Here is a 14,992-nt window from a genome sequence, read left to right as displayed (position 1 = left end):
GAAGTATGCATGTAGAAGTAGAAGCGAGTGGGGAGTTAGAGGTTCTGTTAACAGGTCATTTGTATGACTTTTTAAAAGATGCATGTAATTGGCATCTCAGATTGTCCTCCTGTGAAGTAGAGACATCATACTCTCCATGATTGGTATTTTGTGGATCAAATAAGATAAGTTAATGTAAAACCATTTTAAGCTTCTTGGTGATACACACCTATAGTAGTTATGAGCAGATATGTTGTCCACTATTGTTGTATTCATGCATTGCCTTTAATCTGGGTGATGAGACATTTAAATGTTCTCAGTAGTGAAATAATGTTGGTTTTTTACATTCACAAATATTTGGAAGTTTACTCTTCCTCTATAAATTTGGATATGAGGCATTTCTGAGTGTTTCTACCACTCTTACTGCATTAGAGAGAGGTTCCTGATAATCATTCGCTCACCAATGGTAACATTCATGAATACGACATCTTTATTTGTGTCTCACCTCATAGAAAGAATTTTGCAGCCTTTACATCTACCAGACTACAGATAAATATTCCAGGCTTTACATGATTTTTTTCTCCATCTGTCTGTCTCTTTCCTGTCTCTAATTTTGTTGGTGCATCAGGACTACTGAACAAGTGAAATTTCTCTGTTTTCTGTTGTAAGTACCCCGGCCGTTTCTGTTCGTCCCTGGGACCTTTGGCACGTCCTCTCCCCAGACCATCTCTCCATAGCATGTTGGCTTCTGTATCTGAGTTTGACCTTCTGATGATTTTTTTTTTTTTGCATTTCATCTGCCACTTCATGAGTCAGCTTAGCCTTGCAATCGTCTGTACCTAACGGAGTGGAGACCAACCTTCCACCTTAGGTGCGAGAGCTTGCGCTCCCCGGCTCGGCACGCCTCACGTGGCGCTTTGATAATGCGTGCTGGCTTGGCCCCCACATCATCCCGACAGTGATTGGAGGGACTGACTGCTCTGCGGTTGTTGGAAATAACGGACTTCTTTGATAGGATAAGGTTGCTGGCTTGGAGCAGGGGATACATTTCAGAAGCAACTCAAATTTGGTGGTTTGGTGGCAGGGGGTGGCGTTTAGTAAGAGTATTAGGAAAGAAAACCAGAAACTAGACAGTAGTCGTGCACATTCTGGGAACTTTATATGCTCGTCTTGCCCCCCACACCCAGCCCCATCCCCCCTGCAGAAGAAGAAAAAGTTGTAAATGTATTTATTTTGTCAGAGTGGCGCTTTTACTGGAAATTTTAAGTGCATTAAAACAGAACAGCATCTGAACCAATCCTCGGATCATAAATTATGTGCTAGTTAAAAAATAACAGGTGGTTTGAGTTTTCCCCAGTTCCAGTCTTGGCACAAATACTTGACATTTGCTTTCCATCTTACTGCTTCATAGGAATGGTAACAATTTACGCAAATAGTTTTATTTTTGTACTTTCTGTTGACCACAGTTTTTCTCTGTCAGCACACAGGTCTGGAACTGTCCTATCAGACTTATGTGGCTTCTAGTGCAATAAAGAACTTTTTTAAAGAATCTGGTCCAGCGTGGTAATTTTTCTAATGAATGTCAAAGCCAAGTGAGTTGGGATCAGATGAACTGAATGTCTCTAGGTGCTAAGGCTACCTCTGAAAGGCTTGGTAGCATGTAATCAGAACCCGTAGGGGTCAGAGTACTGGTGTGTAACATCCCACAGAAGCATATGAGGAGGTCTTTTCAGAGAGTGAGCTGAGCTACACTTCATTGCTTGCCTTGTCTCTTGGGAGAAGATTCAGAGACATAAAAGGTGTCCCCCTCTCAAATGTGTAGATGTAGAACTTGTGTGGTGCTGTATGCTTTCGCTTCTCTCTGCACACATTGCTGTCTCTGCACCATCTCATAGCTTGGAAATTGCCAATGTGATTCCAAAATGGCCTGTTTTTGTTTTTTGTTTTTGTTTTTCCTTTCCAGGAGTGGCTGCAAGGTGAAGAAATATGAAACACAGTCTCTTGCTTTGGACGGGTGTTCTCAGGTGAGTCCATGCCTATCGTCAGGATGGCTCTTAGATCAGTGGCCCCAAAGTGGTGTTTGTATTCTCCTGGGGGAGCGAGGGGTAGATTAACGAAGAGTTTGCGGTGGGTGTCTGAGTATCTAGTTTTGAGGAAACCAATTTCCAGATCCTTAACTTCCCACAGTGACCTGAGAAGACTCCTGAGAACATAGGAACCCTTCATACTATCCTTTTCCCACTTCTTTTGAGTAAAGTTTTCTTTCATTCTAAATCTTACTAAGGTGCATTTGATGTCTGGGATATCAAACAAAGGGCAGATTTGAAATATTGGTGTATATTTTAAGAAAGTGAAGGACTTTAATAACTTCTTTTAAAAGTCAAATGGTTTTCTAATTCATTGCTTCCAATGAGGTAGGAGAACCTGAGATGTCACCTGATTATTGAAAATTACTTTTGACACAATGTTATATGTCACTTATATCTCAATTTAAAAAATAATTTTTGATTATAGATTCGTTTGGGTATGTAACTTGGAAAGAGTTTCAAAGAATTGAAAGACATTTCTATTACAAAACTTTTTTCTGTTTCACTTATTTATATAAATAGGCTTAAATATATAAGACTCTTTACTGATTTATAATTTAAAAAATGAAAAACAGGAATAAAATTCATGCAGACCCTTATTTCCTTCTAGCAATAAATATTTGTCCATGACCATATGAATTGAGAAACACAGAAAATCAAGCACACAGACCCATCTGATTGGGATAAGATCCTTTTTAAACTATTTTAGCATAACCGTGATTACAGAAATGCATTCACTGGTTAACAGAATGCATTTTAAGTTTAACTTACTTTACAGTTTGGACCAAAAACTTGGGTACATGGCTTAAGATTAAAAACAAACAAAAAATGATTTGTCCTCTGATTTATTTTTTCATCTATTACAAGTGTGTAATTATCCACTTTCAAATGCTGCTAAAGTGGCAACAAGAACCGTGAGAAATTTACCTTTGATTTGATTCAGAAAAATTGCACGTATCACACTGCAAAAGTTTTAAATAATTGATTCAACAAAATGTAATCGTACAAAAGTAGAAACTTTTGTATTTGATAGTACTTATCAAAAGTTGTGATATTTTTAGGATAAATTGTGCATTAGTTAATTATAATGATTAGCTCTTCAGAAGCAAAAATGTTAATATTTAAAGACTTATAGTCATAGAATTTTTTTTTTTTTAATTTTTATCTTTTTTAACTGAGAAAGATGGTAGGGAGAACTTTAAAAGACTTTCAAGCATATAAATGCTTTTTTAAAGGATGATTTCTTGGAGGAAGTAGAGTGGAAGTACAAATTCAGAGGGGAAAGGGTATGATGCAAATTCTGACTATTAAAGCTATTGAGCGTGTTCATGCTTGATTTTAAATAGACGATAGAGTATCATCAAATCACTCTGGTAACTAGATTGAATTAGGCAAGGCCAGTGTTTAAAGTGTACCAGATAATTGTATCCTTTGCAGTTTTTTACATTTATGCTGAGATGTTTTTGGATGTCATCTGAAAATACAGTGGGGTACCTAGGTTTTCCAAAACAATTCAAGGTGTATATGAGTAAAATATTTGAAAACCGTTGCCTTGGACCACTTCAGCTTGCTTGTAAGTCTGGGTGGGCTAAAGGTTAATTTTTCAAACCTCAGATGTGAAGGTAGCTTCTAGGAAACATAGCATTCCATGATTGAGAGACCCCAGCTTCCTCTTTGATTGGTACCAAATCTGTGGTTGAGTCTTGTCAGACATCCGTGTGGAATGGTGGCTGTCCTGCCCTATTCCTGAGACATCGCCATCCCCACTGTTGGTCTTCCTAAACGGTAGCATCTGATGTGTTGCATTTCCCAGGATGAAGGAGCAGTGATCTCCCAGATTTCAGACATTTCTAATAGGGATGGCCATGCTACTGACGAGGAGAAACTGGCGTCCACTTCATCTGGTCAGAAATCAGCTGGGGCCGAGGTGAAAGGTGAGCCAGAGGAAGACCTGGAGTACTTTGAATGTTCCAATGTTCCCGTGTCTGCCATAAATCATGCGTTTTCATCCTCAGAAGCAGGTATGGAAGCATATGTTCATCTTTATAATGTACTTAAGCCTAGAAATGCCTGAAAGCCAAAGCAGGAGGCGCTTTAAAGAGATTAGAGAATTGGGTCATTTGGAGGATAGATGTAGGATGCTGTCTATGCTTTGCTTCTTTACCTAGATGAGGGGCACAGAAGGGAGTCTTATCAAAGAACCAGAGACATAGGGATGAGTGTGGCACAAGGCACAGGAAACACCGACATATGAGACGACTTGAATTTTGTAATAATTTCTTTTAATGTGGTCACATCTCAAAATACAGTGAGTGGCCTGTAGCCATGTTGTGATTGTTCAACTTACAGAAATAATAATATTTAACACGTATAATGGCTTACCATGTGCAGGAATAGTTCTACATGCTTTACATGTATTAGCTGATTAGTCCTTGGTAGGTGTTATTTTTTTACCCCATTTTTCAGAGAAGGGAGGTGAGACATAGAAGTTAAGTAGGTCAGCCAAGGTCACTTGAGTAGCAAATGGTAGAGAAGTAGGATTCGAAGACTATACTTTCAGGGATCATTTCTATAGTTCGTTACGAGAAGTAGGATTCGAACCTCGGCCATCTGGTTTCATGGTCTTTTGGCCGCAGTGCTGATGTGGGAAGAGATTGCTTTCATTACTAGAATATTACACATTTTCCTGTTCAGGGATGTAGTAGATTGAAATTGACCAATATCCTAAAAAATCTTTAATGTTCTGATAAGAACTAACTAGACTAACCTATGCTGAAGCTTCTTACTGTTGAACTCATTAGAACATTCTAGAGCTGAGGTCCCTTTCCAGGCCCCAAGTTACATCTGTGGCCTTCAACCTGACTTGTGAAATGTTAAGAGCCATGTCCCTGACTACCTTAAACATTATTATTAACATCTCAGATTTTCAGCAATGTAATTTGATGTGGGGACTTTTATACTTAGAACTTTAAAAATCACAATCAAACCAGGGAAGTAGATGACTTTGGGAGAGTTACTCCCTCGGCCTCTCCCTGCTGCCCAGGTCGCAGCTTCCCATCTGTAAAGTATACATGCCAGGCACTCTTCCAGCTTTCTTCCCAGGCCGCTTTCCCATCTGCACCCCTCTACCCCAGTTATGCAGGATAACCTTGAGTACTCTTGTACCTACGTTTATTTCTTACATTTGAAATACCTTTCTTTGCCATCTCCTATAAACATTCTGCCCATTCTTTCTGGTTTCTCTCCAAACTGTTTCTTGGCTTCCACCACGCTTTATGTTCCCACCACATTTCTTCTTACCATTTCTATTCCCCATATATTTATTGTAAAAGTTGTCTTTGATGAACTTGCTGAGGTTAAGGACTATGAGTGATTCCTCTTTGAACTTCCTTCAGTAGAGGAGCATGTAGATATTTGAATTATATTCTTCCTCACTAGAAGGAAATTCCTTCCAACAGAAATTTCTAGAGCAAGGGTTCCGTTAACTATAGTGCTATCCTCAGAGATAGTGAATAGCTCGTGCTACCGTGTATGTAACTGATCAGCCATGTCCTGGGAGCAGGCAGAGACTGTGGTCATGCAGGGGGGTGGTAGATACGTGGAGGTGGGAAAGGAATACGGGCTGTCAGGTGACTCAGGCAGAGTCTGTTTCCTGGGGAGAGTCACCTTTGCGCTAGGTCTTGATAGAGACGTACACAGATGTGCGCCAGGGAACAAGAATCTCTCCCAGGGATGGGAAGGAACCTGTCATGTTGGTGAGTGCCCAGTAGTTCTCTGTGACTCTAGGACAAGTGGGAAAACGAGGTTGTACTGGCGAATCTGGACCTGATCCTACAGGTATAGGGGAGCCATTGAAGGTTTGTAAGCAGAATAGTGATGGTCACATTTGTGTGTTCAACAATCCACTATTAATAGACAGTACACTTAGATAGTAATTTGTTGTGGCTACATGGAAGATGGTAGCTTGAAAATTGTGTGCCCTTTCGTATTTAACATTTTTTCTTCAGTGAGTACACATTCCTTTAATGAGAAAAGGCATAGTATTTTTTATTTCAATGTTGCCTTTGGTGGTGGTAGAGTGGAAGGTAGACTGGAGACAAGTTTGAAGGGTGTGGGGAGGAGAATGAATTTATATTTTCAGGCATTGAAATTTAGAGTTTATTGTTTTGTCTGCTACATTAATTAGTCTGAGGATACCCTCCTGGGCTGGAATTTAAATTGACTCAGACTTGGTAAGAAAATAGCATTCTTGTCGCTTCCTCTTTCTGAAATAGTCCCTTGGTTGGTACAACTTACAGAACTTTTCATGGACACAAGGTGGCAGCCTTGCTATTCTTTCCACGTGAAGATGGCGATCCTGTGTATGGCTGGCTAACCCCACACTTCCCTTCTGAATATTTTAGACATTTAACACAGACAACACAGCCGTCAACCAAATGCCAGTGCTCCCTTGAAAATCTTGAAATGCTGTTCATGCCTTCATAGACTTCAGTCTGGGCCTGCACTGAGGTTTTCAGAGTCTTTCACTAGGAAAGAAAGGAACGGACTTCTTGGGATAACTATAAAAATGACTCTCTGTGTTTTAGGCATAGAGAAAGAGACGTGCCAGAAGATGGAGAAAGATGGATCTACCATGACTGTAAGTTCCTACATTTGTGGGGGGTAGGGGGTGTAGAGGAGGTGCAGCTCAATCTTTTTTTTCCTCAGTATTTTTTATTTATTTATTTATTTATTTATTTATTTATTTATTTATTTATTTATTTATTTATTTATTTATTTTGAGAGAGAGAGCACAAGTGGGAGGAGGGGCAGAAAGGGAGGGAAACACAGAGTCCGAAGCAGGCTCCAGGCTCTGAACTGTCAGCACAGAGCCTGACAAGAGGCTCGGACTCATGAACTGTGAGATCATGACCTGAACTGAAGTCAGACGCTAAACTGAGCTACCCAGGCACGCCTTAGTATTTATTTTAAAGCCCGCGTTAATTCATTAAATAAACCATAGTCATTGTTTGGTGCTGGGGATGAAATGTAAATACAAGTTTCTTCACTTGAGCTCATAGCCTACCCTGAGATCTCCTATCCAGTGGCCACTGAGCGCCTGACCTGTAGCCAGTCTGAATTGAGATGTCTTGTTAAGTATAAAATACAACTAGTCTTTGAAGACTTAGTAGAAAAGAAAAGAAAAGAAAAGAAAAGAAAAGAAAAGAAAAGAAAAGAAAAGAAAAGAAAAAAATGTTTCAAACTTTTATATTGATTACATATTGAGATGATCATATCTTAGATATATGATATATATCTAACTATAGTTGGATATCTATATACATAGATATCTATATATCTATAGATAGTTAGATAACTATATCTGTATCTATAGATAGATATAGATATCTATATATAGAGATAGATATAGATATATAGTTAGATATATATCTATAGTTAGATATATATCATATATCTAAGATACGATCATCTCAATATGTATTAGATATAGATGTATTGTTAGATATATATCTAAATATAGTTAACTATATTATTAAAATTAATTTCACTTATATCTTTTTACTTTTTAAATGGCTAGTGAAAATTTTTAAATTATGTATGCCTTGCATTGTGTTTTGTTTTTTTTTTTAAACAGTACTGGTAGTAGATACAAAATGGAAACTAATGCTATATGAATGTTGTAATAGAATGTGTTCCAGGGCCTGTGGGAGCCAGAGCTGACTGCCTGTGTAGCAGGTATCTGGGAGGCTGAATTTGAGCTCATTAAAAGAAAATTATTTAAAACTTTATAGACTTACAAAAACAGTACAAAGAATTCCTGTAAATCTCTCTTTCACTCATACTCTTTGAATTTTAATATTTTATTTAAAAAAAATATTTTGAGAGGAGAGAGAGAGAGAGAGAGAATATCCCAAGCAGGCTCCGCACTGTAAGCATACATGGGGCTCAGCATGACCTAAGCCAAAATCAAAAGTCAGATGCTTAACCAACTGAGCCACCCAGATGCCCCTGAATGTTAACATTTTATATAATCACAGTACAGTTAACAAAATCAATTAACACTGGTACAGTATTATTTTCTAACCTATAAACCATATTCAAATTTTGTCATTTGTCTCAGTAATGTCCTCTTTCTGGTGCAGAGTCCAACTCAGGATTGCATGTTGCATTTAGTTCTCAGGTTCTTAGTCTCCTATCATCTGTGATAGTTTTTTTTTTTTTAATAACTTTTCATTTTTATTGGTATTAACTCAGTTTTCCCCCCACCTCCTCATTGAACCCTCCTTCATTGTTTCATTTGTAAAATCTGTGATAGTTCTTTAGTCTCTCTATCTTTCCTGACCTTGACACTTTTGAAGAATACAGGTCAGTTTTGTAGGATATCTTTCAATTTGGGTTTGTCCAGTGTTTCTTTGTGATTAAATGCAGTTTATGCATTTTGGGTATGAATCCATCAGAAGTGACGTTGTGGATCTCAGTGTGTCCCATTATTGGTGGAATTAACTTTGATCACATGGTTAAGGTGGTGGTGTCTGAGGTTCCTCCATTTGAAAACTTAGTTGTAAAGAAAGAATAGGGTTTGCAAGACCGATAAGGTAGTGAAGGGCTTTCTGGGCAGCAGAGTTGCCCTGCACAAAAGCAGGAAGTGAGAAGCATGGCCTTTATAAGCAAGTGGAACTGTTAGTAATCTCACGTGATCACAGGGTACTCTACATAGGTAGGTGAGGGCCAGATCATCAGGGGCCATAGACATGGTGCCAGGAGTCTTAGAATTCATGGTAGAAGCAGTTGGGGACTATTGTGGGGTTTTAAGTAAGGAGTATCATAATCAGTAATAGTTCAAAGGATGGGCTGGAGGCTGAGAGATTTATCAGGTAGAACCATGACTGCTTGGTAAGACAACTTGGGAGATGTGCATTGCAGCTGGGGTGGAGGTGGTGGCAAGGGAAGGTTGGCAAAAGCCACCCAGGTTGGCAGAAGCCACTTTAACATCCTAGTGGTCAGTGTTACTGATAACCCACCCCACAAACCTAAGATAACCTTGGACTCCTCCTTCCCTCTTATTTCCACAAGCAAGATCTGTGGTTTCTATGTCCAGAAACCATATATTGCAAATTCATCTACTTTTCTTCAGCCCATGGCCACCACCAGTCTTTTTAAATATGGTGGTAAGGGGCACCTGGGTGGTTCAGTCAATTGAGTGTCTGACTCTTGTTTTTGGCTCAGGTCATGATCCCATGGTTGCGAGATCAAGCACCATGTTGGGTTACATACTGAACATAGAGCCTGCTTAAGATTCTCTCTCTCCCCACCCCACCCCCCCCACCCCCGCCTCTCTCCCCTGCTCACATGCTCTCTTTGTCTAAAATGAAAGTAAAAAAAATAATGAAATATAAATGAAGGGAGGGATGGAGGGAAGGAAGGAAGGAGTAATTTCCTAACTAATCCCCCTGTTCCCAGGCTTATTCTCTTATCCTTTTATGTAAGCCAAGGTGATGTTTTAAACACAAAACTGATCTTGTTACTTTCTGCTTAAACCTCCTGGTTGGCTTCCCCTGTCTTTAGAGTAAGTTCAGACGCTTCCTATGGCCAGTGTGGCTTTCTGCAGTGGGACTCTGCCTTTGTCTCCAGCATCTGCTGTCTCCTCTCTCCCTCGCACATCTGACTCTTGCCTTAATTTATGGAATTTCTTTTAGTTCTGTGAAGCTACTCCTTGGAGTCACTTCTTGATTTCCCTTCTTTCCTTCTAACACTTTAAGCTTGGTGCAGGTAGATGACTGTTTGCTGCTACATTAGCACCTACCACAATAAATACTGTGAACACAGGAATCAGTAAATTAAGAATACAGTTGGTATCTGCCTGGCTCAGTTGGTGGAGCACGCGACTTGTGTTCTTGGGGTTGTAAGTTTAAGTCCCATGTTGGGTGTAGAGATTACTTAAAAAATAAGTCTTTAAAAAAAAAAAGAACACAGAAAGAAAAGCAGAATTGTAGGAATTAATTTTTAGATCTGTGGCTCTGAGACATCTGTGGGACCAGTTTCTAAGTCCATTATTTCCAGGAGACAGTTCTAATAAGTACATAGCATGAGTTCAAGAAAAGCCTGGGTTGGATTTAATAGATTTGAAGGCCTTTGGGACACAGGATAATTGAAAAAAAATTTTTTTTTGCATCTTGACTAACATATATATATAGAGATAACACATCACAACATATGCATTTGTATGTTTATAAAAAAAATTGTACAAAGGGCACCTGGATGGCTCAGTTGGTTAAGCATCGGACTTAGGCTCAGATCTTGATCTCACGGTTTGTGAGTTTGAGCCCCACATCAGGCTGTCTGCTGTCAGCACAGAGCCTGCTTTGGATCCTCTGCCTCCCCACCCCACCCCCACTTCTGTCCCTCTCCTGCTCGTGTTCGCGTGCGCGCGCGCTCTCTCTCTCTCTCTCTCTCTCTCTCTCTCTCTCTCTCAAAAATAAGTAAACCTTAAAAAAAAATAAAAAAGGAAATTTAGAAAAAAAAGTTGCACAAAATTGTATCTGTCAGGGGCACCTGGGTGGCTCAGCTGGTTCACATCTGACTCTTGATTTTAGCTCAGGTCATGATCTCAGGGTCATGGGCTCAAGCCCTGGTATTGGGCTCCGTGCTGAGCGTGGAACCTGCTTGGGATTCTGTCTCCCTCTTCCCCTCTCCCCTGCTTGCACGTGCTCTCTCTCAAATTAAAACAAACAGACAAACCAGTATCTGCCTTTCTTTGTGTGATTTACTCTGATATTCTATTTCATTTTTTAATGCAGACTATGTGTCCCAGTAAATTGTTTTCAGGACTCACTATTAGGCCATGACCCACGGTGTTCCCAACAGGACACAGTGAGCAGTAGACGTGAAGGGACATGGGTGGAGGAGGAGCCTGTGCAAGTGTGAGCAGAAGGAGGATGTGCACATAGGGTCTCAGGAGCGTTGTCCTCTCACAAGGGCTTCACGCATTAGTGACATATGTTTCTGGGTAAAATCACTGTTTTGGGAGCCGGGCCACCTGATTGCAGCACAGCCACTCTTGGGCTTCGGCCTGTCTTTCCTCATCTCTGAGAGGGAGGGGTGCCTGCCGTCCCCACCCACGAGAGGGTGAAACTACACACTCCAGCAGAACAGCCTGTGTGTGCACTTGTTTGAAGTTTTCCAAATACTGCGGGAGTGCTTCCTTGTATTTTCAGTGTGTGATAATAACAAGGAGATGATAGAAGAAGGTTGTGTCAAGGGGACCAAGCATTGCTCTGCACGGCTGCAGATCTCTGTGGCTTACCCGGTTTTTGAAACAGACTGGTTCAACTACAGACTGGTTCCACTTCCGGATTCCCAACTTCTTCATCCATAGAACAAGAGCACCTGTCTGACTGGTCCGAGTAGTTGAGAGGATGAGGGAATTGGTAGCGTAAAAGATGGAAGCTGCAAAGAGCTAGACCTCTATGAGATGGGGCAGTGCTGATAGGAAAAGGGTGGGAAGGTGAGCAAGAAAGAAAAATGGGGAATGCTTGCCTTTGGAGCCAGCTGCTGAACATATCCTATGTTGCCATCTTTTAAAAAGTAACCCCAGTTGAACTTCCTGAAATTGGTGAATTTCTACTTCCTAGAATGTGGGATAGATATTGCATGAAGCAATTACTGTATTCAGGACGCTCAGTGAAAGAGTCTGGTTAGCCTAGCATTCACTGTTTTACACCTCTCTGGGCTGCTTGGAAGTGAATTCCTTTGCAGTCTCATTGCCAGTGGTTGGTGGCGGCCAGGGTAAAATACCTAAGGCCAGAGGACAGTCAGTGATGGTTAGCCAGTCTCATCTTGTTTATCAGCTATTGGTCTGCAGCATTTTTCAAGTAGGAGTCAATTTATTTTATTGATTTTTTTATTTTTATTTTTTAGAACATCTTAAACTTCTTAAAAGTTAAGTTCATTTGGTTTTTCAGGCACGTCTCTGTTAGAGCGAAGTACCTGGGGTGGTACTAGTCCAGTGAGTTCAAGGGCAAAAGATGGGATGAACTCAGCATGCTGTGAGAGATTAATGATGCTAATTCTCCCACTGCAAGGAGCTGGGCAAAGAGGTTTCCATTGTGGCATCCTGCTCACTGCAAATCCTGCAACCAGGACTGTGTTGGGCTCCACTATCTACAGACAAGTGTTTTTTGGCCCTCAACTGTAAATGTTTTTTGGGGACAGGGAAGAAGATTAGGGGACATGAAAAAGGACCCTTTTCGAAGGCCACGATTGATCAATTGGGTTGGCATCTTTGTTAAACGTGTTAGATTGCCCAGGCTAGGAAGAGATCCGGCGCAGTTTTTTGAGATGGTAGATTCTGTAGGCTTTCTGTGCTGTTGGATAAGCAATATAAAGGACTGAACAGTGTGAAAAACTGAATCCTAGGGTTCTTGAAAAGGCGGCTAAAATAGGCCATGGCCATAAATTCCTAAGAGCTGTTGCAGTTTGAGCCGTGAGGCGAGAGGCATGTGGCCTGGCGGAGGGGAGTGGCCAGGGGAGGCAGGGCTGCAGGCTGCAGAGCCCAGTCACCTGGATATTTCTGCCACCATCTGAGTTCTGTCTCCCGCCTCCAACAGAGTGCTGCCTCTTCCAGACACATTAAGTTGTTGCACAAGTAGGCAGACAACTCATTCATCCCCTCACAAATGATTGAGATGCTGAACTCGAGAATAGACATTGATATTTTCCTTATTAGGAAAATTCTTTTGGCTTATTTCCCAAATTCTTGCTAACTTGAGGGTCATTGGAAGCACAGGGGAGCTGTTTTTTAGAATTAGCTTGGGGATTCTGGCTTCAAATAATAAAAACACAAAAGACTGATTTTAAAGTGCATTAGTTTAGAATCAGAAATCTAACAACAAAGTGAACTAAATGTGTCAACTTGACCCTAGGGTGTTATCTCCCTGTAGGCAAGTTACATGGGAAGCAAGATTATGAGAAAGTTTCTTGAGAAGTATGGCACAGGAAGTCAATGTGATGACTCAGATGTCCAGAGGTTTATTCATTATCCACAAGAAGCACTTCTTATCATTTCTGGCTCTGGAATCATGGGGCGGCTTTGCTGGGTGCCTCTGACCTTTCACAGGCTGTGATCAAGGTATTAACCAGAGCTGTGGTCACCTCTAGGCTCAATCAGGGGTAGATGCATTTCCAAGCTCATTCACGTGGCTGTTGGCACGTCTCAGGTCCTTACTAGCTGTTGGCAGAGACATTGATTCCTTGCCACATGGGCCTCTCCATAGAGAGTTTCTCACAATGCAGAAGCCAGTCTTTTTGGAAACTAATATCAAAAGTGACGTCCCATGACTTTTACCATAGTCTCTTTAGAAGTAAGTCACCAGGACCAGCCTGCTCCCGAGGGGAGGAGATTACACGAGAGGATTAGTACCAGCAGGGTGGGGGTCATTGCAGGCCATGTTTGACACTGCTCACCACAAGTGGCTTCTGGCTCTAGTGATAGATCTACCCCAAGATAGTGTTTCTGGGGGGACCTCAGACTCCTGTCAGCATGTGGGTACCTTCCCCCAAATGCTGCTTGAAATGGGCACTGCCAGCTTGTGGCTTTTGCATTTCCCTTTTCTGTGGCCTAAACCAGGGCTTTCTGTATCAGGGCCCTTCTATGTGAAGCTAAATGCAAAAATTGGGGGGGGGGGGGACGGGGGGGGCATTTTTTAGGGAAAGAGGGAGTTGTAATGACCATGAAAAGTTTAAAAACCACTGATCTCTGACTTGGGACTTTTCTGTTCAGTCTTGGTTCAAACAAGATACCAGAGAACTGATTGATTATGATCACTAACTGATGGATTGGTTATACAGATACTTAAGATTGTTAAGATTATTGCCAGATCACTTGGGCTGGCATTTTGGATGTTATTAGACTGACTTTTTCCCTATTTATGTAAAAAAGTTTACTTACATACCGTGGGAGGAAATAGCCCCCAAAATGCCTTTTAGGAAGGAGAATAGGATGAAGTCCATGTTCTTGTGAAAAAATACTACCACCGTGGCTTTCTGGAACCTGAGTTTATGATAAAAGCTTAAGTTCTGTCACATCAGAAGGGAACTGAAAACTTAGCAGCAACAAGGAAGCAAAAAAATGAGAGTACAGGCACAGACCTTGACTTTACACGTGGCCACTTTGTAGAGGGAGGGCCCATTAGTGCTGTAACCTGACACTGCCAGGACAGGGACATGCCACAACAGAGCAGCTGAAGTTCCTGATGACCCTGACTCATTCTGGGGTGGGGGGGGGGGGGGGGGTAGTCAGCCATGTGTTTGCCATTTCTGCTTCCTTAAGCTTGAAAGTTAGTAGTCCATTTTGGAAACATTTCCACCCAAAGTGGCTAAAGTTGTACACAAAGTATCACTGTGTTAAAAAGTTGACACCTTTTTTGGGAAAAGTTACATGGAACACATTTTCCCTGGAAACCAGAAACCCTCTGAAAAAGAGACATTTTCCACTTTATATAGACAGGTTTCTCTTTGGTGCATGTGATCTTTGGTGACTGGTCACTGTGATAATCAGATTTTATCCTTTTTGGATAAGAAGAAAACTTCACTAGGCTCTCTGTTAAATGGAAGCCAACCTCCCCACCCCATATTCAATTTTTTCTGTTTTTTTATTTTTTAAAACATTTATTTATTTTTGAGAGAGAGAGAGAAACACAGAATCCGAAGCAGGCTCCAGGCTCTGAGCTGTCAGCACAGAGCCTGACGTGGGGCTCGAACCCATGAACTGTGAGATCATGACCTGAGCTGAAGTCGCACACTTAACCAACTGAGCCACCCAAACGCCCCAGTTTTTCCTTTAAATAACTACTTTAACTAGATTTGATTTTTTTTTTAAGTTTCCCTGCTGTTTTTTTTTTTTTTTTCTTCAAACGTGTTTTTAAAGA

The 14,992-nt window shown here is 41.0% G+C and overlaps 1 protein-coding gene across 15 annotated transcripts in view; it reads left to right on the top strand.

The window, feature by feature from the left end:
* Positions 1-14,992, top strand: part of TACC1 (transforming acidic coiled-coil containing protein 1) — a 120,524-nt gene that overhangs the window by 90,902 nt on the left and 14,630 nt on the right. For 5 of the 15 annotated variants that reach the window (XM_019828544.3, XM_023252585.2, XM_023252588.2 and 2 more), the window contains 4 exons: positions 608-643; positions 1,943-2,003; positions 3,880-4,087; positions 6,653-6,705. In XM_019828544.3, coding sequence (XP_019684103.1) covers positions 608-643; positions 1,943-2,003; positions 3,880-4,087; positions 6,653-6,705 — 358 coding nt within the window. The remainder of the gene's footprint in view (positions 1-607; positions 644-1,942; positions 2,004-3,879; positions 4,088-6,652; positions 6,706-14,992) is intronic. The other 10 variants (XM_023252590.2, XM_023252587.2, XM_023252593.2 and 7 more) reach the window with 3 other exon arrangements.

This window comes from Felis catus, chromosome B1, assembly GCF_018350175.1.
Source record: "Felis catus isolate Fca126 chromosome B1, F.catus_Fca126_mat1.0, whole genome shotgun sequence".
Classification (NCBI taxonomy): domain Eukaryota; kingdom Metazoa; phylum Chordata; class Mammalia; order Carnivora; family Felidae; genus Felis; species Felis catus.
The sequence above is the reverse complement of the archived record's forward strand: the minus strand, read 5'-3'. Positions and strand labels throughout refer to the sequence as shown.